This window comes from Plectrocnemia conspersa, unplaced genomic scaffold (assembly GCF_051122295.1).
Source record: "Plectrocnemia conspersa isolate PC_06_02 unplaced genomic scaffold, ASM5112229v1 ptg000002l, whole genome shotgun sequence".
In the NCBI taxonomy this organism is placed as follows: Eukaryota; Metazoa; Arthropoda; class Insecta; order Trichoptera; family Polycentropodidae; genus Plectrocnemia; species Plectrocnemia conspersa.
The window spans coordinates 11,560,589-11,588,440 of NW_028277166.1; the positions used below are offsets into that span (position 1 = coordinate 11,560,589).

At 27.9% G+C, this 27,852-nt stretch overlaps 1 protein-coding gene across 1 annotated transcript in view; it reads right to left on the reverse strand.

The window, feature by feature from the left end:
• Window positions 1-3,699: 3,699 nt before the first annotated feature.
• LOC148237657 (guanylate cyclase 32E-like) overlaps window positions 3,700-27,852 on the reverse strand; it is a 61,463-nt gene continuing 37,310 nt past the window's right edge. The window contains exons 7-23 of the mRNA XM_088181359.1: window positions 25,271-25,367; window positions 24,811-24,895; window positions 22,764-22,916; window positions 21,792-21,947; window positions 21,337-21,533; window positions 17,721-17,829; window positions 14,501-14,686; window positions 14,132-14,429; window positions 13,874-14,065; window positions 13,628-13,814; window positions 12,897-13,037; window positions 10,789-10,912; window positions 5,257-5,325; window positions 5,026-5,188; window positions 4,590-4,792; window positions 4,459-4,515; window positions 3,700-3,762 (exon numbers count right to left, since the gene is read on the reverse strand). Coding sequence (XP_088037485.1) covers window positions 3,700-3,762; window positions 4,459-4,515; window positions 4,590-4,792; window positions 5,026-5,188; window positions 5,257-5,325; window positions 10,789-10,912; window positions 12,897-13,037; window positions 13,628-13,814; window positions 13,874-14,065; window positions 14,132-14,429; window positions 14,501-14,686; window positions 17,721-17,829; window positions 21,337-21,533; window positions 21,792-21,947; window positions 22,764-22,916; window positions 24,811-24,895; window positions 25,271-25,367 — 2,480 coding nt within the window. The remainder of the gene's footprint in view (window positions 3,763-4,458; window positions 4,516-4,589; window positions 4,793-5,025; window positions 5,189-5,256; window positions 5,326-10,788; window positions 10,913-12,896; window positions 13,038-13,627; window positions 13,815-13,873; window positions 14,066-14,131; window positions 14,430-14,500; window positions 14,687-17,720; window positions 17,830-21,336; window positions 21,534-21,791; window positions 21,948-22,763; window positions 22,917-24,810; window positions 24,896-25,270; window positions 25,368-27,852) is intronic.

Below are 27,852 nucleotides of genomic sequence, written 5' to 3' on the forward strand. Positions count from 1 at the left end.
TGAAAGTGTCACAATAATGTACCACTTTCACACTTTCAATATGATTGTAATCAACTCCAATATGACGCTTTTAAAAGTTAATGTGATGGTTTGTTCGTACAATATAAAAAACTTGGATGCATTTATTGTACAAAAATCATGTCTCTCTATACTAATAAGATAAGAAGACTTTATGTTTCAAAACAGTGTCAAATTTTCCTAAACAATGTAACATTAAGGAAGAAAATGAAGGAAAACTTTATATCAAAAGTACATAAAATTATCGTTTAAATTATTGTCGAAGTCATCGGCAAAATATTCAATACGGTGTACAGTTTGTCAAAAATAAATGACCATTTTCTGACAGGGAAGACGAAGTTGAGCTTCAGATTAAAAATGGATTAGATTTAGAGTTTGACTACATTAGCGATTTTACGTAATTAGAATAGCACATATAGCAAAAAATTGGAGGAGAAACATATTTTGTAAAATTGTTGAAAAAATATTGAAAAAAAAAAATTTTGGAATGGTAACACAACTTAGCAATAAATGTTTCTTAAGCAACCTGGCTCTAATGATAAATTTATTGGGAGAAATTTATATTTTGTCGAATGATCTTCCACCTAGAACACAAAATTTCATTCAAGCGAATTGATTCATTTTTATGAATAATCTCTGCTTTTGAGCAATTAAAAAAAAATCCGGGCTGTTATGAAAGCTAAGTTCAGGATATAATTAAAACTGATTCTGATAAGTGTATTGACTTTTGAGAAAATATAGCATACGAAAATCTCCCCTGAGAAAAGTTAGTCGACAGTATAATAAAACATATGAGGTCGAGTTTGATGAATACGCAAGAAGTAAATTTAAAATATCAAAATAATTACAAATTAACTAATAAGAAAATGTAATGCAGGTTTACTTAATTTTTTTACCAACTACCTGGAAATAAGATGACATAGTCAATTCAAGAGCTGGCGAAGAAAATATTGAGATTCTATGTGAAATATAAATGTAAATCATTTCAGAGAATATGTTTATAATATCATGAAAATAATTACTAAGAACTTTCAGAAACCGTCAGAAAAAGTAAAACTTTTTTAATAAAATTGCAATAAGCTCTGCTAAGGCCTGTTCATGAACAAGAATTTCCGTTTATGAACAGGCCTACCTAGAGAGGGAAGAGGGGATAGATTCACAGGGCCCGTTCTTCTTATGGGGCCTAACTCTGAAAAACTCATATCTAGAATATATTAATAAAAAAAGTAAAACCGAGCTCAAATAATTTATCTCCACTAAACTACAATTGTTTGAGATGTACTTATTTACTGATGTATTTCAGGTATAAGCATCTGGACTAGAAATTCACTATATGGCAACACTGAACAATAAAGAAAACATGACTAAATATCAGGTAAATATTATGAGTAGAAGTTTCTTAATAATTTTTAATGCATAATTAAAATATTTCGCATAAAATATGATTTCATAAAAATGCCACGGTGGCTAATTATTTATTCAAGAAATTATATTACCATGGTCAAAATAATATACAGTGTCTAATATTTTTTTTTCAGTTTCTGGCCAAAGCCATTTACCCGGGTATCTATTAATTTGTTCTTACTTTTATTTATTTATTTTTTAGAGCAAAAAAAAAGTAAGAGGAAAAAAAAAAAAAAAACTCTTTGTTTCTTATTAAATTAGCTAGCACTTTTTTTTTAAATATTTATGTTATCTTATTAAAGTTTTTAACTAATGGATTAGATTGATTTTTATTTCTTTCATGGAAAAAATATATAAATAAGTCCGAAATTATTGTTTTCGAAGGCCCGGGCTCACTCTCGGCGGTCCTGCTTATGAATACTATTACATTTGTTCAGAAAAAAGCATCTTTAAGTATTAGACAAATATCGGGCTTAGTGACTATTAATTTCATAGATTTGCTGCTGTCTTCATGGGACCCTACACCATATGTTCAATCATTCAGCTAATGATACATGTGTGAGACGCCACGGTGCAAGTATTTATTGAAAATTGAAATATTTTTAGAATCAATATATGGAATATAAATAAATTTATTTGATTTTTATATTTTAAATATAATAATTAAAATTTCATTGAAAACAATAAAGGGGGAGGATGTGTTAAGATGCAAGCTGGTTAATAAAATTTTAGCAGCATATCAGAAAAACTACTCTTGGCGTGGAGAAGATTCGCAACAATGCGTCCCACCATACGCACAAGACTATTGTTCTTCTACCCCTTTGTCAACACTCGCTGGAGTGGCCATCTAGCAATTTCACTATTAAAGCCTATTTTGTGGGCGTGTCGATGAAGCGATGCAATTGCCCCGCCAACATCATCTTCTGCGATTTGCCAGAGTAATATAATATATGTGACACACGGTTACAAAGCAGACGGACAGACTAGAAGAGACGTCAAGGAGTCAGAGCACGGGACACATCAGTGGATCCAACAGTACAACAAGAACATATTACGGTAGATCACAACCGACAATAATTTAACTCGACACTCCAGCGAAATGCGCGATCAATATTTTGAAAAATAAACATCGAGTATTTCTGAAAATAATATTTCACGTAATAATTCTTGCAGAATCCTGGCATTATGGTTTATTCTCGTCTTGTAAAGTAAGATATGAAAGTTTATATTCCGTGTGCAATAACGTATCTATTTGACTCAGTATTTTCAAAGTTTGTAACAATAAAAGCAAAATCTGGAGATTGATTAGTTGCTTAACATGACATGCGTGATGCTTTGTCAAATACCACAACACAGTTAAATATTATTATTGAAGTTAAAAAATAGCAGCATTTAAAAATAAATATCACAATAGCTATTGAATTTTTTTATATTACGGAACTTCATTATAAATGTGTCCGTTACTTTCATCTAAATGGTAAAAGAGTTCATAAAAAATAAATTCCATTGTAGTTACACTATACCGGACGGATATCGATTAACAAAATTAACAAAAAATTACAAAATTCATAAAACGGCGAACATAACACGCAACGCGTGAACTCACATACTCAATAGTCTGACCTTGACGGATAAAAGGTTGAATGAATTACAAAATTTAATACAAATCACCATTGCTAAGTATAAAAACCAAATCTGGTAAAATAAAATTATCGATTTAAAACCCAAAGGATAATTAGCTGTGGAGCATGTCAACATTTCTACGTCGCAAGCCATCACTCAACTCATCAAAAAACTCTGCTGAAGCAAGCTATTATTGACAGCATTCAAAAGCAATTCACAGTCAATTTAAGTATACTTAAAAATAATATTGAAAAGCAAATTAGAATTTTTGCAAAACCTCTTAGAAAATAATGAGCACGCAAACTCGTGAACTGGAAAATATTTTTAAACGACACTATTTTAACAGATCCTTTAAAATCAGACATTTAATAAATTATTTTCATAAATATCATAAACATGTCTATTGCCTGCGTATACTTTTTAACTTTTAATACATTTAACATTAAAATTAAATTACAATTAATTAATAAAGTATTAATAAGTACTTAACATTTGTGTGCTATATATTTTTTTGATAGATATGTGGTTCATGTTCATAATCTTGTGCTAATCGCTCATATTTATAAATTTAAGATAACTGTAATTCGCTCTTGAGTTATTGATTCAGTTCTAATGCTCATACAAATACTGATCGCGCAATTATTTTAAAATTATTCAGCACATTGATGTAGTATCGTCAATCAATATATCGAAAGCTCGCAGCCATACAGAGTAGATCTTTTAATTTAATTGTATAAAGTAGTAAGTTTAATTTAAGCGATAAACTTATTTTTTTTCATTACTATTAAAACATAATTTAATACGTATTTATCATTTAAAATATGATAATGAATATTTTATTAGAAAAGGATAATACGCATTATTAAATTAAACAATGTATTACAATACTTTTAAAGGATCTCATTATTTGTATTCTAAGGTCACGATTTGTATCGCTTCAGCTTATATTGCACGGGTTTCTACTGTCTATTGTATTATATTTCACGATACATTATACGGAAAGCGTCTAATTTTGATTGGTAGCAAAAGTATTTAATTTCAGAATTACGCCAGACTTTGTATATGATTAACAAAAATCCTAAATAAGACATATTCATTATGAAGTTAATAAATTAAAATAAGTTTTATAATAAATATTGTGTATTACTTCAAAGCTCGTGTTTATTATTTTTAAACAAATATATAGAAGCAACTCACTAGATGAAATATGCTAATTTAGAATACTAATTAACTCGGTTACCTTGTGAAATCTGAACTTCAGCCGTGTGTGTAATTTGCTAATTTTGTTTTTTCATTTTCGGTATACTAGATTTACATTTTTGCAATTAATAAAAAAAATATTTAAATTAACTTACAATCAGAACTACAGCTCGCTAAAAGGCTCGTTTGAGAGACTTCTCTCCTAGCTCTTGCCTCACGGCTTCCAGGCTCTTCTCCATCGAGCCAGTACGTCAACATTTCTCCTTTTCCCTATGTATATATATCGTAAACATGTGTCATTTAATCAATTTAAACGGGTACATATTTGTTGTTTTACGACGTACCTTGATCATAGTGAGTCCCCTCTCGGTGCAGTGGTATCCTCCCAATTTCCTGAGTAGTCTACAGGTGGCAGCTGAAATATGTATTCTCAAATGTTCGCCGGCCGACTCCATTCGACTAGCTGTATTGACTGTGTCTCCGAAAAGGCAATACCTCGGCATTTTCAATCCCACGACGCCTGCGACGCATTGCCCCGAGTGAATACCTTAAAAATATTTTATGTGTCCTTGGTGGCCTTATAGAGACATTACGTCGGTATAAAACCCCCATACATCTTCATAACATAATCAATTATCAAACGATAGGCGATAAATTTATACAATACTTCCGTTGTCCGTTAGATATAATACTATTTACACAGTTCAAGGCTTTCCGCTTCGTCCGAGAGCTTTCAACGGCTTGTAAAAGAGTATAAAAAAGTATATAATATCAATTTACCTATTCGAAGTTTCAGCTTAGTGCCAGGACGGTGGCGCACTTCTAATCTTTGCACCCTTTCGAGCAAATGAAGGGCCATCGAAGCTATTTCTCCGGCGTGACGGTCGCCATTTCTGAGAGGTAAACCAGAAACTACCATATATGCATCTCCTATTGTCTCCACCTGTGAAGTTATAAAAGTAATTAAAGTATCAAGCATTAAATAAATAAAAAAAATCTAAGCTAACTTACTTTATATACGTCATAATGCTCAATTATGGAATCGCAGCATGTGTATAAATCGTTTAGCAACTCTACAACCTAAATAAAAATATATTATTATTGTTACTAGCATCATACCAATAAAGACTCATGAAAAGGTTCATACATATTAATCGTTTCTCAATAAATATAGCAGCCTTCTTAAAATACATTGCTTTTTTTTGCATCTTGCCGAAAATAAATAACGCTAAATCTATCGTGCCGATATAAAGACCGAAAGAATGATCACTCTTAAAAACGCGTATCCCAAAAAAAATACCGTCTCCGATTGAGCAGGTAGTGAAACCACAGTTGTTAAGCTTATACATCCAGCGTATATTTTGATTAAAAAAAAAATACAGCACAGCAGAGAAATAGTGTCGTATCATGAATTTCCACTTATAGAACTCAGGAAGCTTTCGCTGGCGTGTCAAGTTGTATCATATCGGGTGAGTGCTGATGAAGTAGTTAAGATTGTTGTCGTGGTGTTGTATCCACGTAATGCTCTCTGATTGTATCTCTCGATTTGCATCGAATACCGTTTTCCTTCGTCTGCTTCTACCCATATGCCGCCTCCTGAGCTCACCTGCCTCGTCTCTGATCGTCTGCCGTCTGTCGATGTGACAAAGTGTCGCATTTTTTATATTTTTGCTTCGAAACGGCTTGGTAAAATCACAGACGTGGATAAAAATTGTAGATGATAATAGTGGTTTTTATGCAGGAGACGCATTGTCTATAGCACATAATTTACGCACAAAAAGGTAGTTTTTTCGGGTACCTCAAAACATATGTGCTTACAGGTGACTCGTGAAATCGTCCAATTATCACTTTAGTATTTTTTATTGATAGGCAATTTGTCGAGGCGGGTTAGTTTTTATTTTTCATAATGTTTGAAATGATCGTTTGAATGACCTTCAAATTAGGGTGCTGCTGGTTAGAGCCCCCACATTTTATTAAGCGAATAGTATAATAATATATCAACTAGATAAAAACAAAAATACATAGACGATCATAAAAGACAAAGAATATTTGCCACTTTTACTTTGACCGTTCGATCTGTCATGGTCTAGTCAAACAGTCATTTAGAATCTCTAGAAATTCAACTTGATCTTCAAGACAACTTTAATACTACTACGAGATAGCACGTTTTATTATTCCACAAATTGTATGATTTTTTAACCTTTGTGCCGATAATACGCTGTTGTTTTAAAATATAAACCATTGCTTTGAATTGATATTTTATACACGATTTTGATTTTATATAAATGTGTCTGATTTCGCATTTTCGTGATTGTCAAAATATGTAAAATAAAATTTGTTTTAAAAATATAGATCCTTTTTTAAAACCATATTTTCACATTTGCTCTGGGAAAATAAAGAAGAATTATGAAATGGTTTCATAAAAAAAGGTTTACGTTTATTATTTTATTTTAGTTGTAATAAACCTTTGGTTACTGCGTCAATTACACGGATACGTGCGAAAAAGACGGGAGCGATTTTCGCACTTTTTCGCGATGTAGCTTTTATTTGCAATATGTTTATAACTATATTGTATATAAGTATGTATATAATTTGCATAATATCACTAATATGAATCAGTGAAACGCACAAATAAAAATGATTTTGCTTATTTATTTGGCCCTCAAATGTCTATGATAATATCTATAATGAAATTCACTCACCAATGAAAATATAAATGGTCCTTAGCATTGTTCAATACTCAGTAGTACCCATTTACATAATACTAGGAAGCAGTATATAGGTATGTAAGTATGGTAATATTATACATACATACATAAAAAATAATACGGTATTACCAAACTACCTTCTATCGTTTAACTAACATTCTAAAATGAAATAATTATTATACATCACTGAATAAAAAGTTATTTTAGTGCTTTAAATGCTTTAAATAAAACGTATTATATGAAACGTTAATATAGAAATTATTAGAAAATCATATAGGTGTATATTAGACAATGTAGATATGTTCACAATGAGTTCATTGACTTCCATTTCTAGAGTTAAAAAATATAGGATTTTCCTTATTTAAAACATGTGGTGAACTATTTCTAAGAACGAAAATATTTTGATTGATCGGAATAAAGTTCGTGCATAATACAGGTAAATTTTTCAGAATAACATAGCGTGCATAAATTTATCATATGAACAAATTACTACTAGTTAATTTACAATCCGATTATTTATAAAAAAAACTCACTTTTCGGCCTTGAAGCCCGTCGCCGGGAATTCAAAATTTGAGGATTTCATTACGAAGATTGTTTATCTAGTTTAATCAATGTATTCTTCTAATCCTCAACACATTATGTATATATTTAATTTTCATAGTTATAACACACCTAGTTAATTTACAATCCGATTATTTATATTCAGTCAAATGATGAATTAATGAAAATTATTGTCGCGTAGCAAAATTTTATTATTAAATATAATAAAACTGTTGTCACGGTACTGTCGGCCATCTTGTTTTATATTTAAATGCTTATTTTTCATTGGTCGAAACAATAGAACGCATTACCGGTGCCTCGGAAAGCAACAAAGCAAATTCAATTTTTATTTTTGTTATTATTTATTATTATAATTAAATATATTTCCTTTGTTTACGTGTATTATTTTACACCGTTCATACAAAGTGATACAATTCACAGAGTAGAGAATTTAACGGAGAATGTTTCATTTAAAGTTATTCGCGTCCGGAAGCGGCTTAGAACAATTATATATAAGATGGTTTTGGTCATATAAAAATATTTTTTTTCACCCAAATTTAAGCAATGTCAATTAAGCGATTTATTTAACGCAAATCCATATTTATCACAAGGTTAGTGTAGATTTTTTTATACCTATATTATAAGCTGAAGTAGCAAATTATTTTAAGAATTTTAATACGTGAAGTATTTTAATTATTTATCACAGGATTTATCTATGTAATCAAGAAAATCTAGAAAAACTTAATCTACAATTATCGATCGGAATTAATACTTATATAATAATCATTAATTCCGATTTTACAAATTAAAAAACACTAAGGTTTATATGGGATTCGTATTCAAATCTTATGGGTATTATTCACCGACTTATACCACTGGTCTATAGTGCGTTTAATGCTTACACACATTGTGAGAAACGGTCGAACGCGCGATCTTTGACACAATATGTATTGGTGAATGCCGATTTAGGATCTCAATGACTCAGCATGTACAGGATGCCACATTTTGTTGAAAATATTTTTTAATTTTTTGCAGTTTTCATTAATTTTTTTGCCAACCTATGTACTTGTTGATAATTTGGTAAGAGATTAAGTTCCTCTATTTCCGGTTTGATTCTTTTTAATAACATTTTTTCTTATATTTTAAACATAATTTGTAAAGTACGTATCGATTTGTGAGAAAGGCAATATTGCCTGGTTCTTCATTTGGTTTCAGGGACGTAATTTCAGTTTTTTCAAAAGGGGGGGGGGGCAAAAATTGGCCAGTCAGTGGCCATTTTTTTAATATTTATTTTTCAATATTATTCACAGTATTTCATTAAATGACATTTTTCTGGTCAAATTCAAGGAAGGACAAATACCTTCATTGCCCTCCTTTAATAACAATATTTATATTTCGGTGTATTTTTGGCATTTATATTTTTTTCTATTATTTTATTTTACTTTTTCTTGAGATTTTTAAAAATTGTTTTCCTGTCTAGATGCATTTAATAAATCGTAAATTTCATTTTCACTAATATGATCATTTTCACTAGTGTCTTTGATTGAAAATGATTTAAATGTGTTAACGTTAATTAAGTGATTGCCAAGAGTTTCAGCTTTTTCTATCGCTTCTGATCCATTTTCCATTATAAAGCCTGATTGGGAGAGAGAATTGTTGACGGTTTTTTTTTCTCTTTGTTACCATATTTTCTTTTTGTTTATTAATATGCAAATTTATTTTATAAGTTCAGCATTTTACGGTGTACGTTATTTTGATTTAAATAACAACAGTTTCGTAGATATATATATTTTTAAATAATATAAAAAATTAATTAACCGGTTTTTAGTGTTATATTTTTTTTCCATTTGGTTTTAGATCTTACCATAAAATATAATAAAAAGGGGCTTAAAGAAATATTTGGATAGTGGTTATATTAAAATAAATTTTAAGGCTCGCGAAAATTATTTTCCTTGTTCTTATTTTAACGAAATACGCAATTTTAATTTCTTAGACTAATTCCCCGTTATTTAACAAAATTTAAAGAGATTCTTACAAAGAATCCTTATGTTTCTAGACTTCATTTTGAATGATCAGAATTATTTAATATAATACAAGAGAGTAACATGCAAAGCATATTAAAGCAATTTTTTTATTATATGAATATGATTATAACTTTTGATTTGCTTGTTAGAGTCAGCCTTTGATTAGGCAACTTGTTCAGAAATATAGCTTTGCGGGATTGCGAAAAACATATTTCACATTAACGCTCTTAAATAAAAAAACCTTGAAAAGTTTTTCACATTTTTATAGGTTGGGCCAAGATAAGCCCTAGGATTTAAAACCGTAAAATAAATTATAATAAAAATATTTTTTTATATTTTTTCCTGAGCAACAATTTAAGCTGATATTTAATAGTTTATATACTTGAATTTTATCGCTTGCGATTTTTTTTCTTTTTAAAATATTTTTTTGTTTACATATAAAGTTTCATGTCCGTATTTTATGTCTAAACAAATATAATATATTTACATTAACTAAAGCTAATAAAAAACCTGTATATAAATACATTGTATATTTATATTTCAATCTTTCAGTCTTTGTATAAAAACATGCTTTTTATAAATAGATATATTATGAAATACGTAATTATTATGATTTCTCATACGGTAATTGTATATTTATACATTCGATTCAGTTGTCTCATAATGACAAATGCCCTTGTGTTTTCTAAAGAGCTTTGTAAGCCCAAAATAAGTCTATGGTGTCCTTTTTGATTGGTCGTAAAATAAAGAGTTTTAAGAAGAGTTCATTTTGCGAATGAATTGCGAAACCAGACGAAGGACGATAGAAAGTAAATATTTCGTGACCTCAATTAAATCAAAATAATGTGTTTTCCTTTGAGAAACATATGTAATTTCATCAATAGCTTCCTATTAAATTTATTCAATGAAAAATAAATACACAGAAAGCGTAGGTTTATAAAAAACAATTTGATCTTAAATATTTAAAAAATACTCTGTATACATATTTACGATATTAATGCCGATAAAATAATATTATATATTAAATCTATTAAAATTTGATCATGTCCTTAATTGGATTTCCTAGAACTCGTTTCATATACATTCGCGACTTTTTATATTCGTGTACAAGTTTTATATGTAAAATATGTGAAAATGTTTTATGTAATACTTATTTTTATATGTGTTCACATAACTTTTTCAATGGTAAGATGATCACGTATCAAAAGGGCCTACTAGTTTAACGCCGAAACATGATTCGCATACGAAAATTTGTTGTGAATTTTTTTTACCTGCATTGGCGTACTATCTGCTGAAAGCTCCGTAAATCCCACAATGTCACTGAAATATATAGTAACACAATTGAAGCTTTCGGCTTGGACTGGTTCACCCCTTTTCAATGCATCAGCCACACTCCTGAAACGAAATAGACTTTCAATAACTCTTTACTCGTTTTCCTCTGATGAAACACTTTACATAATACATCGTATTCCAGTTAAAAGTTGTTATTATTGTTCGATTGATGCGTGAAATAATTTAATTTCAAAATGTAATGTTTGAAACAGATGTATTTATAAAATAGATACGTTAACATTTGTATATATTATAGAAAGATAGTTATTTTCTCCTTAAGTTGATCTCTTTATGCTGTAGACTAAAATAATTGAATGTATTATTCCTTGAAATATGTTGGCAATATAACTGAGTTTAATAATAGTATTTCGCTTTGAAGTGCGTGTACCTAAATAACATTGTATTAACAAACAACATGACAATATTTTATTTACTAGTAAATATCAATATGATTATAACTATATTCATATTATGTAAACAATACAACTTATGAATTAAAAAACATCTTTATGCTCAGTATATAGCTAAGAAATATAATATAATATAAAATCGTTTAAAAGCAACGGTAGTATTTTTATTTTGAAAAAAAGTATATAGTGTGATATTTATTTCTTTAAATTAGGTTAAGACACAATTTGTCATTTTTTATGAATAGGGGTGACATTTGTGCTTTTCTAAGGATCAGGAAATGATGACGTCTTGTCAAATCAGGGCTATAATCAGATCAAAAATACGTTTTAGAAAAGCAGCGAGACTGACGTCGCAAAAATGAAATCAGAAACCAAATCATGTACATATGACCCCCCTACGTCTTCAACTTTTCAGTTTATTTGATGGTCAGTACTGAATACCAAGTAAAAAAAAGAAGGAAGCGACTGAATAGAAAGTGAAAAAATCTTAATAACAAAACGGAAATATTGAGCGAAAGCGTCAGTAATATTTTGTGAACCATCCACTTTCGGAAAAATACAAAATCTTTCCTATTACCATGTATAATTATTTCGAAGTAGCATATAGTGAAAGTATTTAAAAGTCAGGGTTAAAATTTAGCGGAAATGTAAAAAAATACTTTTTGATATTATGTTTCTTGTGTATTTATTCTATTGTGTTTTTAAAGTGTAAAAAAACAATAAACTATTTAATCGAACAGTAGGTGGATAATCTTGACAATTTAGCCTAAAATTCTGTATTAAACTAATTATTATAAAAAACAGTTAAACATATATAATATTAAAATTGTTCATAGTTTATAAAAATAGCTATTTACTATAAAAATATATTAATTTACACTTGGACTAGGGTGAAATGCGAAACTCATAAAATGAGATGATATTTAATTTTAATCAATTTGATATGGTAGAGCAAATACCTTTTTTAGCGTTGTGGAATCTTTGATTTTAAGCCCCTTAATTCAAAGATTCACATTAAAAGACTCGAACTTATTTTTATAATAAACGTAAAAAATAAAATTATTTCTATAAGTATGATTCTCGCAATATACCATGAGATATTTTAAGCGAACAGTGTCTATATTTTATAGTTGTTCGTTGCTTCAAATATAGATACAAAAAAAGTTAAATAAACGATATTTTATAGGATAAAATAAATTGAAAAAGTTACATTCGCTAAGGCATTGTCACATTACAGTATTAATGCTTGTATTACAATCGTTAGGTTTCGAATTCTAGTTTCTAGTACTGAAATTTCAATGGAAATTCCATTTAAGAACATTTCCACCCGACAACGAGTTCATTAGCCTTAGTTTCGTCTCAACGGGACGCGGACTTTCCAATCAAACCAGTCGTTTTAAAAGGCATTTAATTTGCCTTCGGGATTCTAAAAGCATCTCACAATAATGTTGGACCGTTAAATAGTTCCACTTTATTCACTCGATTTGAATTACCATTATATTAAGCTGAAAACTCATGACCTGAATAGGTCGTTGAAAATTATGAGGAATAACCCAATTATCTTTAATGACGCATTCATCGTGAATTACAATATTTATGCATGTATATCGAGTTATTATTATGGAAATATATCTTACTTGGGTAACATTCTGTGAAGCAATTGATCAGTCCTTTTCTTCTCTTGTGTCAGCTGTTCCGTCCTCTCGGCAACCAGGCTCTCCAAATTGTAAGCGTATTTTTCCATCATAGCCAGCATATTATCGAATATATTAGGTTTTCTATAAATAAAATTTATTTAAAATTTCATTACGGGATACGATGTCTGATCAAAAAATATCAGACCATATTTTTTTCAAGTAATGCGACTTTTTTTATTAGAATGCGCAGTCTTTCAATCGCTTTTAGCTTTTTATTTATTATTTCTTCATCGCATTTACGTTTTGAGACAATACTACAATGCTAATTTTGGAAAAAATAAAATCATGCTTTTACCAACGAAGCGAACGCAAATTATAAGTTGTAAACCACAGAAGAAAGCATATTAATAACAATCCCGAAACTATCGAAGATATGCGGTAGTTAGTTCAGGATAATTGTTAAAGTAATCGTTGAATGATAATTAAGAGTATATTAAATCTTGAATTGTATCAAATTTGCCTGTTTTTCATACTTAAATGAGCAATATATTAAATTGAAGTAAATTAGGACTAATATAATAAACAACTTTAAACAGATAAAATAAGCTATTTCAATAATAAATAATATAAATACTGTAGTTGATGTTTGTTTTCAACATCTAGTTTTTTTTATAGGAATTCTGACATTCATATTTATGCTGATTTGCGAAATATATTGAAAAAATCCTTACAATCCTTGCTGCATTTCTTTGAGTCGAACTCTCACAAATCTGATGTCAGGTCTTTGCTCAGGTTCTTCATGCCAGCACGCTTCCATACAATGAAGCACATAAGAAGCTGTGCCTTGTACAGTCAAAGGACCAAGAGGAGGTCTAAAGTAAACTTTGTCGATGGGATGTCTAACGCGGCCGAGGATTTCTAAACATATTTAGATTTAACTATATATTTTTTTGAACAAGTATATTGATTATTAGTACCTGAATTAGATAAATCAGTATTGCCCCAAGGTCCATTTCTTCCAATAATTTCATATAAAACAACGCCAAAAGAATATACATCTCCCTTTTGAGTACCTCTTGCTGGCGGAGAAGGACATCTCAATAGTTCCGGAGCTCTCCAAAGACCACGATTTTCTTCGCGTAAAGCTCCATCTGGTTCTTCTTGACCAGCTAAAGTGATATATTATGTTGCGATTGGTGATATTTTATCAAAATATCTTACAATGTAGTACACACCTTTGAATTCGTGAAGTCCAAAATCGCTAATCTGCAACACCCATCTGCTATCAACTAGGCAATTCGTAGACCTCAAATTTCCGTGTGACATTATTTCGCTGTCGTGCAAATAAGCTAAGCCTTTAAGCAAATCGCTGACCAAAGACGACACAAACATTCCATCCAAATGCAGATCTCGATTTGCCAATACATCGTGCAGACTTCCTCTGGCACAATAGGCGCTAACTATTGCCAAATGGTTATGATCCACACATGCCCCGATGAAAGGTAGTAAATTTTCATGGCGCACTTCCCTTATCTTAATTAATTGTGAACATATAAAAATGGTTATTATATTTGTTGTGTTGAGAGAAATATGCCGACATTTACCTGCTTTAGCTCTTTCCTTATGGCTCTCGTAATGTCTACGCTCTTTTTATGTACTCTTTTAACGGCGACCACGTTTCCCCTATACAAGGCAATTTTAGTGTAAGCACGACCTGTCGTTTCGGATCCGGCTGATGGAACTCCAGTTGCTCCTGTGACGGCTAGCATGCTGACCCGACAAGTTTGAATCTAATTGAAGGATATAAGGAAAATCATTTAGGGATCGAAAATATCCGAAAAGTAAAACTTTTAATCGAATAGTGTCAACAGTGATGGATTATATGTATCTTATTAACACTAGGACATGTTATTTAGATCTTGTGTGATATTGTAATTTTATTACAGAAATTTAATAATTAGAATATATTGGAAAAAATCATGGCACATACAGATTAATCACTAAAATATACATCTGTATAGATGAAGTTAAGTTTATTATGGTATAAATAATAAAGAATATAAACGTAATTTTTCTCCTTATTTTGTGAGTATTATACTTAAATATAAACTAATAAGGTTTCAAGGTAAACTAATTATGCGTAAAAACTCGAATACTAATTTTTTGAAACTTAATTCGTGTAAATTTTGCCATGAATTTTTAATACAATTATATTATATATTCGCTAATGGGTAATATGCAAAGTAAATATTTATAAAATGTAAATTTATGTATTTTTTTAAATATATAAATAGCGAGTATTTTAATATAAACATTTTACAAAGCTCACATGCTTATGTGATTCAAGGGTCAGTAATTTGCCGATATTTTTAATCACTAAGCCGTTGTTATTTTAATATTAAAAATTGCCCTTTTACTTAGATAAATCATTAAGACGCACTTAGACTAAAAGTGCGATTTTTTTGGTAATTTGTCGACCATTTGAAAACCGTTTTTACATATTTATTAAGCAAAGTTTTTTTGTCCGAACAGAATTTTTTTTAAAAAGATATCATTTTACTTGAAGCGCCGAATTATTATTTATAAATGGTTTATCTTAAGAATCATTAAAAGCCTATTATATTTTTAAAACTGCTATTTTACTATGAGGAAATGAAAATAGATCTTCTGGTTCTCTAAATCTATGTTAAGTAAAGTAAGACATTTTTTACCGAAAAAGTTTAATACAGTAAAATAATCACTTTTTATTGTATTTTATGATATTTTTTAAACATATACAAGTATAAAAAATGTAACAACCTCTTATTTTTTTTAAAGTAATCTAGCCGCAAAAAACGTTATATTTAGTAGGACACAGTCGTGAGAATATCGATCTCTCATCCTTTTGCCGAAACATTTTTCCGTGTGTATAGCAATATTAGATTTTGAACTATCTTTTAAAAATAACACTTTTCCCTATTAAGAATTTTTGACTGCTATTGTTTGATAAGTTTGGCCACTTCAAATAATTACCGTTGTACGAATAATTGCACACATAAAACATTTGTGCGCATACACAATAAAAAATACTCCCGACTTTTACATATATATATATGTATACATATATGTACGTAAAATCTCCCATTTTAATTATATATTAATGTTTTGTGGCCACTGTACTATTACGAGTGCAAAGGGTTATATTATTATGCCGATGCAAAGGGTATATTATTATGCCGATGTTTTATTTAAAGTTGTACGCGGTTGCGTTTTGGAAATACTTTTACATATTCACACGAAATTAATTATTTTATAAATTAAAATGGCGCACGTGAGCGACTATTAAAACTATACAAATCTAATGTGATAGTGCGCCAGATGTACATTTCGAGTGAAAAGGGATAATAAAAAATCGGCGCTATATTTAAAATCGTACGCGATTGCGTTTCAGAAATGTGTTATTCAATCACGGCTGTTTTTTATTTGAACAAAATCATAGCAAATAAATAACATATTTACTTAAATTAATATATTGTTTATTTGCTATTCATAATTTTATTGTGGCACAAATATATTACTCATAAATTAACATTAAACAAGTGTGAAAGTTCATTAAGTCGACTAATATATACTTTTTATTTGCTATTTCTTCTTATTTAGCTTTTTGTGAGCCTCTTATAATATAAATTGTAAACTACTCGGTTGCAGACCCACAATTTAAATATTTCGTATAAAAATTCTTTGCTAAATTATATCTTAAACGAGATTGAAATTCTAAGAAAGGTAGCGACACAATTATTGTAACTTTTCTTTTATGAACTTAATTTTTTCTTCTGAAGAGAATCTTGCCTACACAGGAAAAACTAAGATTCATAGATAAAATTAACTGTTTTATATATCACATGAGAAGAACGGATTCTAAGCACAAACATAAACTAGTTTATGAGATAATTTTATGACTTTGCGTATAGCAAAGTTCATTAAAAGAAAAAAATGCTTTTAATACGTAATTCATGGTATCTGTTAAATTTCTCTTGGATATTAAGTGACACAACCTTTGAAATATAATTATGGGAGCGGTAATTAATTTTAGTGATTAAGTTTTTTCCAACAAAATAGGAAAATCACATTATGAGAATTTCTCAATGCTTACGTGGCTTAAAACAAACTTCTAAATTAAACATTTTGCGTCAGGAAATTTAATTAATGGAATGCTGTTCGCGTTACTGTCATTATACCAACATTAAAATTAATATACGATCGGCTTTATCTCGCAAGATTTCTGCACTGGTTAAATTATCATTAATTATAATTATAAAATAAACATATTTTATTCTTGAGTTTTGAAAATAGAATGCCAGTGAAGAAATGGAGCGCAATTAAAATGCTTGAAGGCTACAAATTTAAGCGAATCGTTACTTATTCATATACCTTGCTAGGCATTGAAATACGTTTGGCCAATTACCTTAATACACCTGAACACCATCAAATTAGGAGCACATCAAACATGACACACTTGTACGAAACAAGACATCTGTAGGCGTATCAACAATAAAAACAAAATTGCGTAACACGACAAGATAATACGGTCATTTTATATATAATACAAATATAACACGTGCAAAAATAAGATCAAAGAGAAATATTATCAGGAGATGATTACGTACGATTTAAGATATATTACCTTATTTTAAATGACAGGAGGGAGTCACAAAAAGAGTAAGACATACCTACATATTTTCGGATTGCAAATTGTCATTTATTATGATTGGGGTAAAAATACTGTTTTGCTAGTTAATTTTTGAATGAATGATCAATTTTCGTTGTAACAAAATTTCTACTTACCACACTTTTATTTCTGGACACATCTGCTGCTTCCGTGGGGATGTAATTTATATCCTTCTGATCAATTTTCCATAAAAGACACGCCAATTTTTGCTCGTAACGGTAATGCCTGTGAAATAAAAAAAATATTGATCAAAAGTTAAAATAATGTTTTGTGAAGGAAGAAAAAGTATTATCTTTAATATTTTATTAGAACTTTAATTGAAAAAATACATTTTAAGCATTAAACTTATCAATATTTTTAATATTAATTTTGAAATAAAATTATAGTATGTAATTAAACAAAGTTTTTTGTCAATTGGTAATTAAAAAGTGATTGATTTTAATTAAAAATATATGTTTTAATAATATTGATTATGCAAATATTATCTCATCTAATCCTATATATGAAAAGTTTGGCTTGAATGCTTAAAAATGATTTTTATTATGATTTATTTACAAAAGTATGTATGTGTTTTTCTTAAAAATATAATATTTTCTCATAAATTCGATAAGGTTAAAAACAACCCAAAAAAATATTCTAGGGTGTAAATAATATTCTAAATTATGATTAAAAATATTTTATTTAATAATATATTTTAATCCTATTAATAAAACCTTTTTTTATTAATAGGATTAAAATATTTAATTTTAATAATTGTTTAAAATAACTTTAGCTGTGAAAATTTACTTGTATTATAGAATATTAAACAAAACAGAATCACAAAGCTTTATATATTTGTGGATTTCGGCGTAAGAAGCACTTAATCTAATTTGTGTGTTACATGTTGTTTGCCAGATTGATTGCTGTATAATTTTTAATATTTAATTTTTGATCCACATAAGATACGAACAAATCAAGTATTTTGTACCGGTTTTTCTTGGAAAATCTCTAAATAAAATCTAGAAAGTCTCAAATTCTAGGATTTTAAAATCCTTTGGGATACATTTTTTTATGACAAATTCATATTTCTACAGTATTATTTTTTCTGGTTTATTTTATTAAAATAAAATAAGTCATTCGTTAATAAAAAATATAAATATATATTTAAAACAATATATTATCGACAAGGGATGAAGACAAACTACCTTGGGAAAAAAAGTAAAGTTAAACGTATTTGGAAAGAGTGCAATGAAAAATGCAATGTTTTAGATGTATCTAACGAAATTTAATTCGCTGGTAAATATTCTTAAATTAAAGAGCAAAATCGTATCGATCTTGGGGAGAGAACGAACGGAAGCTAATATTTGTATTCTAAGAAATATTTAATTTGTTCTCGCTCTAGTGGATTCTTACGTTGAGTTTTAGAGATGTTACGACGAAGTCTTCTGAAGTATTATAAACTTTTTAATAAAAAATGAAAATGAAATATTATTATCATTAATGTAGAAGGCCTAAAGGTAAATTTTAAGAATGTAGAAATAAAAGTTAAAAGTTAAAAAAAAATACTTTAATAGTTTTAATGACTTTTTAAAAAATAGCTAAGAATTGAAATAATCATCTTATAAATTGAAAATTATTTATAATCACTGATGAAAATCAACACAAAATCTTATATAACGTAGTTAGCAAACACAATAAACTATTCTAATATATTCGTAAAGTTATAAAGAATCGTAAAATAGAGTTAAAATAATAAATACAGGTTCAAACAAATATATTTCTACAATATAAATAAAACAATAAAAAGTAATAAGACTGTAAATTTAATGTTAAAAATAATAGAGAATTATTGTTTAAATACTTTACGAACGAAGTTAAATTTTAATTATAAATGGTGGCAAAAAATAAGTCGATATGCGTATAAAAATATAACAATAATCAATTGCGTTTTCTTGTTAATTATCTATTATAAATTGTTTTGTATCTTGTTTAGTATCTACTATAAATAACATGAGGTAGATAAGTAGATAATTTTCGCAATAAAAAAATTGGGTTGTAAATAAAGTGATAACACATTCAAGGAAAAAAACCTAAGAAGCAATACACGAAAGTGTTTTTAGAAATTAAAACTCTTAACAAATATTTATGTAACGAATACTTCAATACTTTAAAAACTGATAAATATATTCGGCATTCGAATATTTAAAAGTTCGGATTCAGTCTGTAATAACTATGTTGCAAAATAATAAAAACGGTTGGTTAAAGAAAAAACTCCAGATAATTAGATTTATTTAAAACTTGTTTATAAGTTTTGGTATAAGTCGGTGGTTAATATCTAAATGACATAAGGTTTGATTAACATATACACTATTTCTAATATACTTGCATCTCTACCGTACACATTATAAATATTTTACCAAAAAATATTTGAACTTTTAAATCAGGCATTTAAAAATATGTTAAGGGCTCTCTACTATAATACTAAATATTATATTATATATAAGAAAGAGGTGTCTTTCAAGTTTATACAATAAAAACTATCAGCATTCATACTATTAAATATTTTTTGCTTCTGTTAAAAGTATACTTCAAAAGGATAATTATTAATATACATCTATTAGAAGTTGGTCCTTCACTATCGTGAGGTACCGCAGCTAGTGAGTGTACGAATACCGAACACTCAACTTTTTAAGTTAAAATTAGATATTTAAACCATTACATCGTTATGCTCTATATTTTAAGGTATAAATTAGATGAAAAGATACACTACAGTGCATATTTTTATTGTTATTTACTGGTTGAGTTAATTTTAAAACATTTAAATATTATGGTTGATCAATTCATTACTTTTCTCCAGCTGTTTGAATTTGTGCATTACGTGAATGAAATGTTTTATTATTGGTTAATGTAGTTTTGTGTATGGACAAACTATGTAATATTTTCAAGTGTTTTAAAATAGGTTTGCATTGGATGCAAAACATTCTATGACATTTAAAAATAGGTTAAAAATGTAGCTCAATATATAAAAAAAATAATTTGAATAAGTTTTAAACTTACGTTAAATAATAATAGTAAATAACATCTATTACATATTTTCTTGAACATATGACAATAAAAATATGTTATTCTACCTGAGTGAATATTGTATTTTATTTCATAAGTCATTGATTGTGTTGTAGCGCATTTTTAGTGTTTAAATACTATTAACATATTACTTAAAAAAAAAATGATAATCACGTAGTTTAAAAAAAAAAAGTTATTTTCAAAGGGAAAGAATTGCGAATGACAATTTTATACGAATCTCATAAGTAAAACGTTTATGTGTGTATTTGCTTTAATAAATCAACTGATCTTATAGTTTTCATAACAAGATCTATCACTGAAAATCAATACGACCTTTAATATGAATAGTATAATTATTTAAAATATAAATATTTAAGGCATTTTTTTTATTTGATATAAAGAAATGCTTGAATAATATTTTGTAGCGTTTGATCGGAAATTTTATTGTACGTAAAAACGGTATAAATCACCATAATAATTGAGAGCGCTCGTCACTTTTTTTATCAAAAATAAAATATATATTCTTGCGATTTTAATATTAATATATGATACAATATCGTTGGGAATATCACTTGACTTTTATTGTAAAATATTTCGTAATATCAGAATGTGTAATTAAGAGTACTATTTTTATCAAACAATTTTTTATTGTGATTAAACCAATATATGTAATATAAAAATATACTATACTTCAATAGAAATACCGCAGCCACTAAAGCAATAAGGGCGACGAAAGCCGTAACCGCTAGAACCTTCCAATCTGGAGCTCTATCACACTTTTCGCCAAAAAATCCACAAGCCGGTTCTGCTTTCGGACAAGAGCCTCCAACCCATTGAATTGGTCTCGATTCGTCCACATAAAGAAATTCCTGATGAATTGATTCCCACTTAATTCGTTATACACGTTATAAATAACATAATCATTAGGCGTTAATAAATATATGTTTTATTATAAGGGAATTAATATATACAGTGATAAAAAAACAAGACGAAATTCTCTCGTCTTTTTTCTCTTGACATTTTCGGGAGACGGAGTTCTTAAAGTATATAAGCGAAAACTTACGGTGTGCATGAATAATGAATTAGCGTAGATATATACTTCGTTAAAACTTTATTTCGCGTACGAGAAAAAGATAAAATCTTACCGGCAGCTCGTGTGTTCCTCCGGAACCGTTGGCAGGATATCTGAAATATCCTACCGGTTGTATACTCATCCTTAGCGAACCGTTCACTTGTTGATCGTCTAATAATGTGACAACGGTAAAGTTTCCTTCAGCGTCCCCGTTGGCGTCAATCAAAACCTGTTAATTTATTTAGATAATTAAAATAATTATATAGTTGAATAGTTATTTTATATGAAATTTTGGATTCTAGTTCTCTATTTTATACATTAACAAAACTACATACGTATATTTTACAGCTAAATGAAAAGTTTTGTTTTCCAAACTGTTTTCCGCAAAACACGCTTGTGCTTAGTGCCATGTAATTAAGTTTTCCAAGGAGACCTTTATTAAATTTACTTTTGTTAAAATATTTGTTTGAAATAAATTTTAGATGGACAAATAATAAAATTGCACTGTAGTCAAAATTAAATTTCTGCGAAAAAATATTAAGCATAATCATAATTTATATTTGTATATTAATTGTGAAAAAAATAATTTAAAAGGCATAATAATAATTGTTGATAATATAAATTGAATTTCATCATTAACAGATACACGTGCTAAGAAAAAATAATGTTTCAGAAAGATTACCATTTAGAATATTTTTTCTAATTAATATTATTTTATTGATGTTTAAATGTAAAATTCCTGAGTCATCCTGTATTTTCCATATACTAGAAAGTGGCTTTTAATGTTTATTTAAAATATAGGCTGAAGGATACAGAGTGAAACGGAAATTGAAAAGCCTAAGCTTTTAACGTCTTTAATTATTTAAAAAAAATAGATACAGCTAAGCTCTAAATATTTATATGTACTTTAATACGTTTTATAAAATAATTCAATTACTTTTACAGAATGAGAATAAAATTACTTTATAAATGTATATTAAAATCGCGAAGCAATCAAATCCAATATTTCACACGCAACTTCGTAAGAAATATGATTGATATTTACGTCGTATCCTTGTATGGATCTATATGATCGAGACAAAATACGCTTCAATAAAGCATTTCCATTTCTGGGATCTTCTCCGAGCTCCAAAGCTTCCGTCAAAGCTCTAGCGTATATTATAACTGCGTCATATAAATGCGCAGCTTCTATCGGCACCTGTTGATCATTAGAGAAACAATGTAAATACATCAGAGCAAATCAAAACGACCACTGTTATTTTTTCATAAGGGGTATATATTTTCTACTTAGTCCCGAAATAGTGTCAACGGTCAATATACGCGGCAGAAAAAATAACAACAGGATTACGTTTCAGAGGGCGAAAGGTTGTTTGAGATTTTTATTTAGCTTAATATGTTTTTGAGGTAATTTAGCGTCAAATGTCGTGTCATCAGATACGTGGTTTAATTTATGGATCATTCAGAAAGGTCTATTTTTATTAATGGCGTTTGATAATTTTTCGCCGACTTTAATAATAATAAAAAAAAGCTAGTCGTCGTCTAGCCGCTTTCATGAGTTGGATCAGAGCTTATTTATTTTTAAGTATAAAAATAATTAAAATGAAGTTTAGAAAAATGTAAATTAAATCGTTTAGGTAGGTGTCTGGACCGTAATCTGTTTACATTATTTTTTTTATAACAACGAATGCATATTGAGATGGCGCGGAATAAATTCCCTCAAAATGAGTGATAGCTCAATAAATTTATAAAATGATTTTAAGCTTGAAAAATCTCGCTTAATATAAATCTTAAAATAAATGTAATGTTTTTTTATTAAATGTGTACTACTAATATTACATTTAAACACATGGTTCGCTTAGCATAATATATAAATCGAATCGCATAACTGCAAATATGATAACACAATTTTATACTAAAACTATAAAATTTGTTGAGTAAAAATATAGTCTTTTTGCTATAGAAAAAAAATGCAAAAAAATATTGTTTTACATTGATTTTTATATCTAGCTTTTAAAAGAAAGAATTTTATATATGCACTCAAAAAGTTCTGTGAAAAAAGTTAATCAGTCTTTATTCTTCTCAACTATTTTATATTAGGTAATCTCAAAATAAATTTCGTTATTTAATAATTGAAAAAATTACTTTTAAATGCTTATTTTAATTTTAATGGATATTAGCATAAAATTTAAAAAACTTTGATAAAAATATTTCGATAGTTTTTTTTTCACATCGTCTGTATTTTTATTTTTTTGTTTACGAAGTGCTGCATTGTTTGAAATAAATAGAAGTTAAACCTCTTTTTTTAATTGAAGGATTATGCGTTTGCATATTTATCAGATATATTCCTACAAACAAATATTATAAATTTGCATTTTAGAAAAGCTAAGATCAAACTTTGTTTTTCCCGGAAAATAAGCAAAAAATACTTGAAAGGAGCAAATCATCTTTCTGGAGTATTTCTCAAAACCTGAAGTAAAAATCAATTTGTGATTATTCATGGAAATAATTTGTAGCGACGATTGTTAATAATGATATTACAAACATTTTAAAAATATAAGCGGTATACTTTCAATGCCTAAGCATGTAATATTTACTGAAATTTACCGTAAATTTATAAAAAAACTTTTACTTTTACAATAAGTTAAATGATCCATTTACCACTTTCCCACAATGTATCAAACTTTTTGTGAAATTTCAAGTTATACGACGTGTAATAAAAAATAAGGATAATCATTTTATTTGTTTTTAGTATTTGTGACATTCTTAAAGAAGGATGCTATGTCCAAACATTGGACGAAACAGTATAATATCTTTGATTGTGTTTAGATACAAAAATATATTATAGTTCAGACAATATTGTCAGGGTTTTGAAAAAAAAATAGGTTTTGAAAAAAAAGAATAACGTTGATATGTTTTTTCTCCAGATTTTCAAGATTTGTATGTGCTGTATATAGTAGAAAAATCGTGCTAATGTAAGTATATTTTAAATTGATTCTATACGTTGGAAACATATAATATATACTTATAAATATATTTTGTATGATTGTGCGTAGATACATATTATTACATTCTAATTAAAATAAAATACTTACTAATATGCTGTCGAAAATGCGATGATAATTTGGTACGCAAAACGGAGGCTGTGCTGATAGGGCTCTAATTTGCTTGCATACTTCTCTGTTAAAATATTAATAATAATAATTATATTACTCTTAGGAAATTCTATAGCTTCGTAGACAATTTGGGATATTTCGTCTAATAATAATTATGTAATTAATCAATACAATTGTTTAGTAATTAGTAAAGGTATGTAGGTAGTGATTATGGGCATAGTAGTTACATTAATTAATAGCAAATTCTTCATTATATAATTTATTATACAATTTTAATTGACTCTAATTTAAGAAATCTAATTGAAGTTTAAAAGGAAATCAAAAAGTTTTATTATAAATATAATAATATATTATATAATATAAGTAATTTAAACTTGAACTTGCAAATATAAATTTAAACAATAGAGAAAATTATGTAAATTTATATCGAGAACAATACCTGTAATGCGGATTGCTTGGATGGGAAGGTGTTAATTTCAACACTGAACGAAAAGCAAACAAATCTTGGCTTCCATTCAGAAAAGGGTCCAAGTAGGCTGAAATCAAACATTCAATATTAAATTTATATTCGTTTAATGAATGGAAACATAAAAGCACGCCTCTAAATTGATATAATTAGCTTTGAAACGTATTTCGATTGGTATTTGGTTTAGAATACGAAGCAAATAATTTCGATCGTCTTTGAGAACGTATTGATTTTAATTTCAGTTACATTTACTACGGTTAAATGGGTGGAGAAATCTCGAAAGCAAAATAAAAATCACGCGCAACATTCTGCATAAATGAATAATTTGGAAATATTCGCTTAATAAATTGCGATTTCTTGTAAAATTTTAAGGCAGTTAATAATTTATATAAATAAAAAAAATTAAATATATTTTAAATGATATATTTATATGTAATTCAATTATTAATCGTAATTATTTGATGACGCTTCTTAACTAAAACGTCTTTAAGTGGGAGTCTGTGAATTTTGTGTGGGAGATATAGCCGAAGCTAAATATTCTGACGAAACTGGTTCGCGTGAAGTGGCGTGAAAAATATGCCTATGTAAGGGCTGCCAAAGGTTTTAACCTCTAGTGACATGACAAAGTAAAGGTCATAATGTCAAGATTTCATGGTTAAATTCAGTTCTTTTATTCAAATATTTAATAAAAAAAAAACATATCCATCGCTGTTTTAATTAAAATAAAAACACCAGACACCATTTAAAATAATAAAAATATCAGGTACAAAATTGACATTAAATTTATTTATGTTGCAAGTATTATTTAAAATTATTTATGTTAGTCCATAGTGAATTAACTTACTTGTGAAAGTAAAGTATGTAATGAATAATGCATATATGTACATACATGAAAGCGTTTATGTTCGTAGTTTAATGTATATATTATTATAACACGTATTACTAAATGATAAATAAAATAATAAATACATTTTAATTAAATTACAAATTGCTAGAAAAAACCTGAAATTATGTGAGAAGCAAACTTATCTTATGTGTAATATTTTTTAGTCTTAGGTTTCTAAAATATTATAAAAGTTTATCTGCCATTTAAAACTTTTATTTTTATATACTTTATAAATTACATTTTTTTAATTTAATACAAAGCATTGAAAGTACCTACATTTGTAAAATACAGAATTCATTAATAAAAACATCAAATTTTTATGAAAGTATATTATTTATGAACGTAAGTTCGCAGCTTTAAATATTCAACGAATAAAGTTTCATTTTATGAAGATTACTTTTATTTGATACAGTAATAATGTTTTAAATATTTTGTTGCGTTAAAGGTTTCTTTTTACAATATAATATTTATATTTAGATTTTTTTAAATTATTTATCACAATTCAATTATGTATATATATATATATATACACAAAGTAAATATTGGAAATTAATTTATCTAAAATAATTTGATAGAATTATTATTACTAACAATAAATAATCATATAACTACACTATGAAAATATCGAATCTCTTGACTATATTGCCATGGAAACTATGATTAAAACGTAACCAAATTATTTGGATATATTTTTAATCATAAGTTTGAAATCTTAGATATTTTTTATTATACCATTATTAACCTTTTATACGCATCATATTAAAAAAAATATTTTGTGAAATCGAAAGTCATATTCAACTTGTTTTTTTCGTTTTTTGTGTGTAGTCTATACACCTAGTCTCTAAGCCTTCCCAATATTATTAATATATCTATCACTGTTGAATCTTACTCTGAATTATTTTCTCGACCAGTTGATGAACAGTTTGAGTAGGATTTGCTTAAATTACTGCAGACATGATATTATTGATGTCGTAATTTCCAATTTGATTTTTTTTAACCATCTTTAACATTTACGAATATTAAATAAATTACCCGTTCATTTAACTAAAAGAATTCTGTCATTGTAAATTTTATGGCCCAATTGTTTTTTTAAATATTAAAATGTAGAGTCCAGATGTGTACTCCGGTATCAACGGCTTGTTAAAACTCAAATTATAAAAACGACATTTATTTATTACCTAATTATACATTACCTAATTATACGCAGGATTAAAATAAAACGCATTACATCTCGAAATGGATGGATTTCTCAGAACATTTTATCACTGCTTTAGGAGTATATCTTAATTGTTTTGAGTGTTTATTTAGCTTTCGTGGTAATAATATTTATAAAAATTATAATGCTAAATCATGCGCAATTTAGTTAAAGTGGCAAATTTTATATTATTGTGTATTCCTTAATAAGGTTATCGAAAATGTATATTTTATCATCTGTTGAAAAAGCAAACTAATAATCAGTTTAAAGCACTAAAAAAAACAGTGTCGAAATGGGTGTAATAAGGGTAAAAATAACTACTCGGCGAAGAATGTATTTACGCGATACTGACAATTGATTGCAAGCAGTTTATCGCCTCGTCAATTAATCGCATAATCAATTTATAGCCAACAATTGATCGCTAGCATATTCAGCAAGATGTGTTTGGTAAAATCATAAAAAGTTATTTTTTTA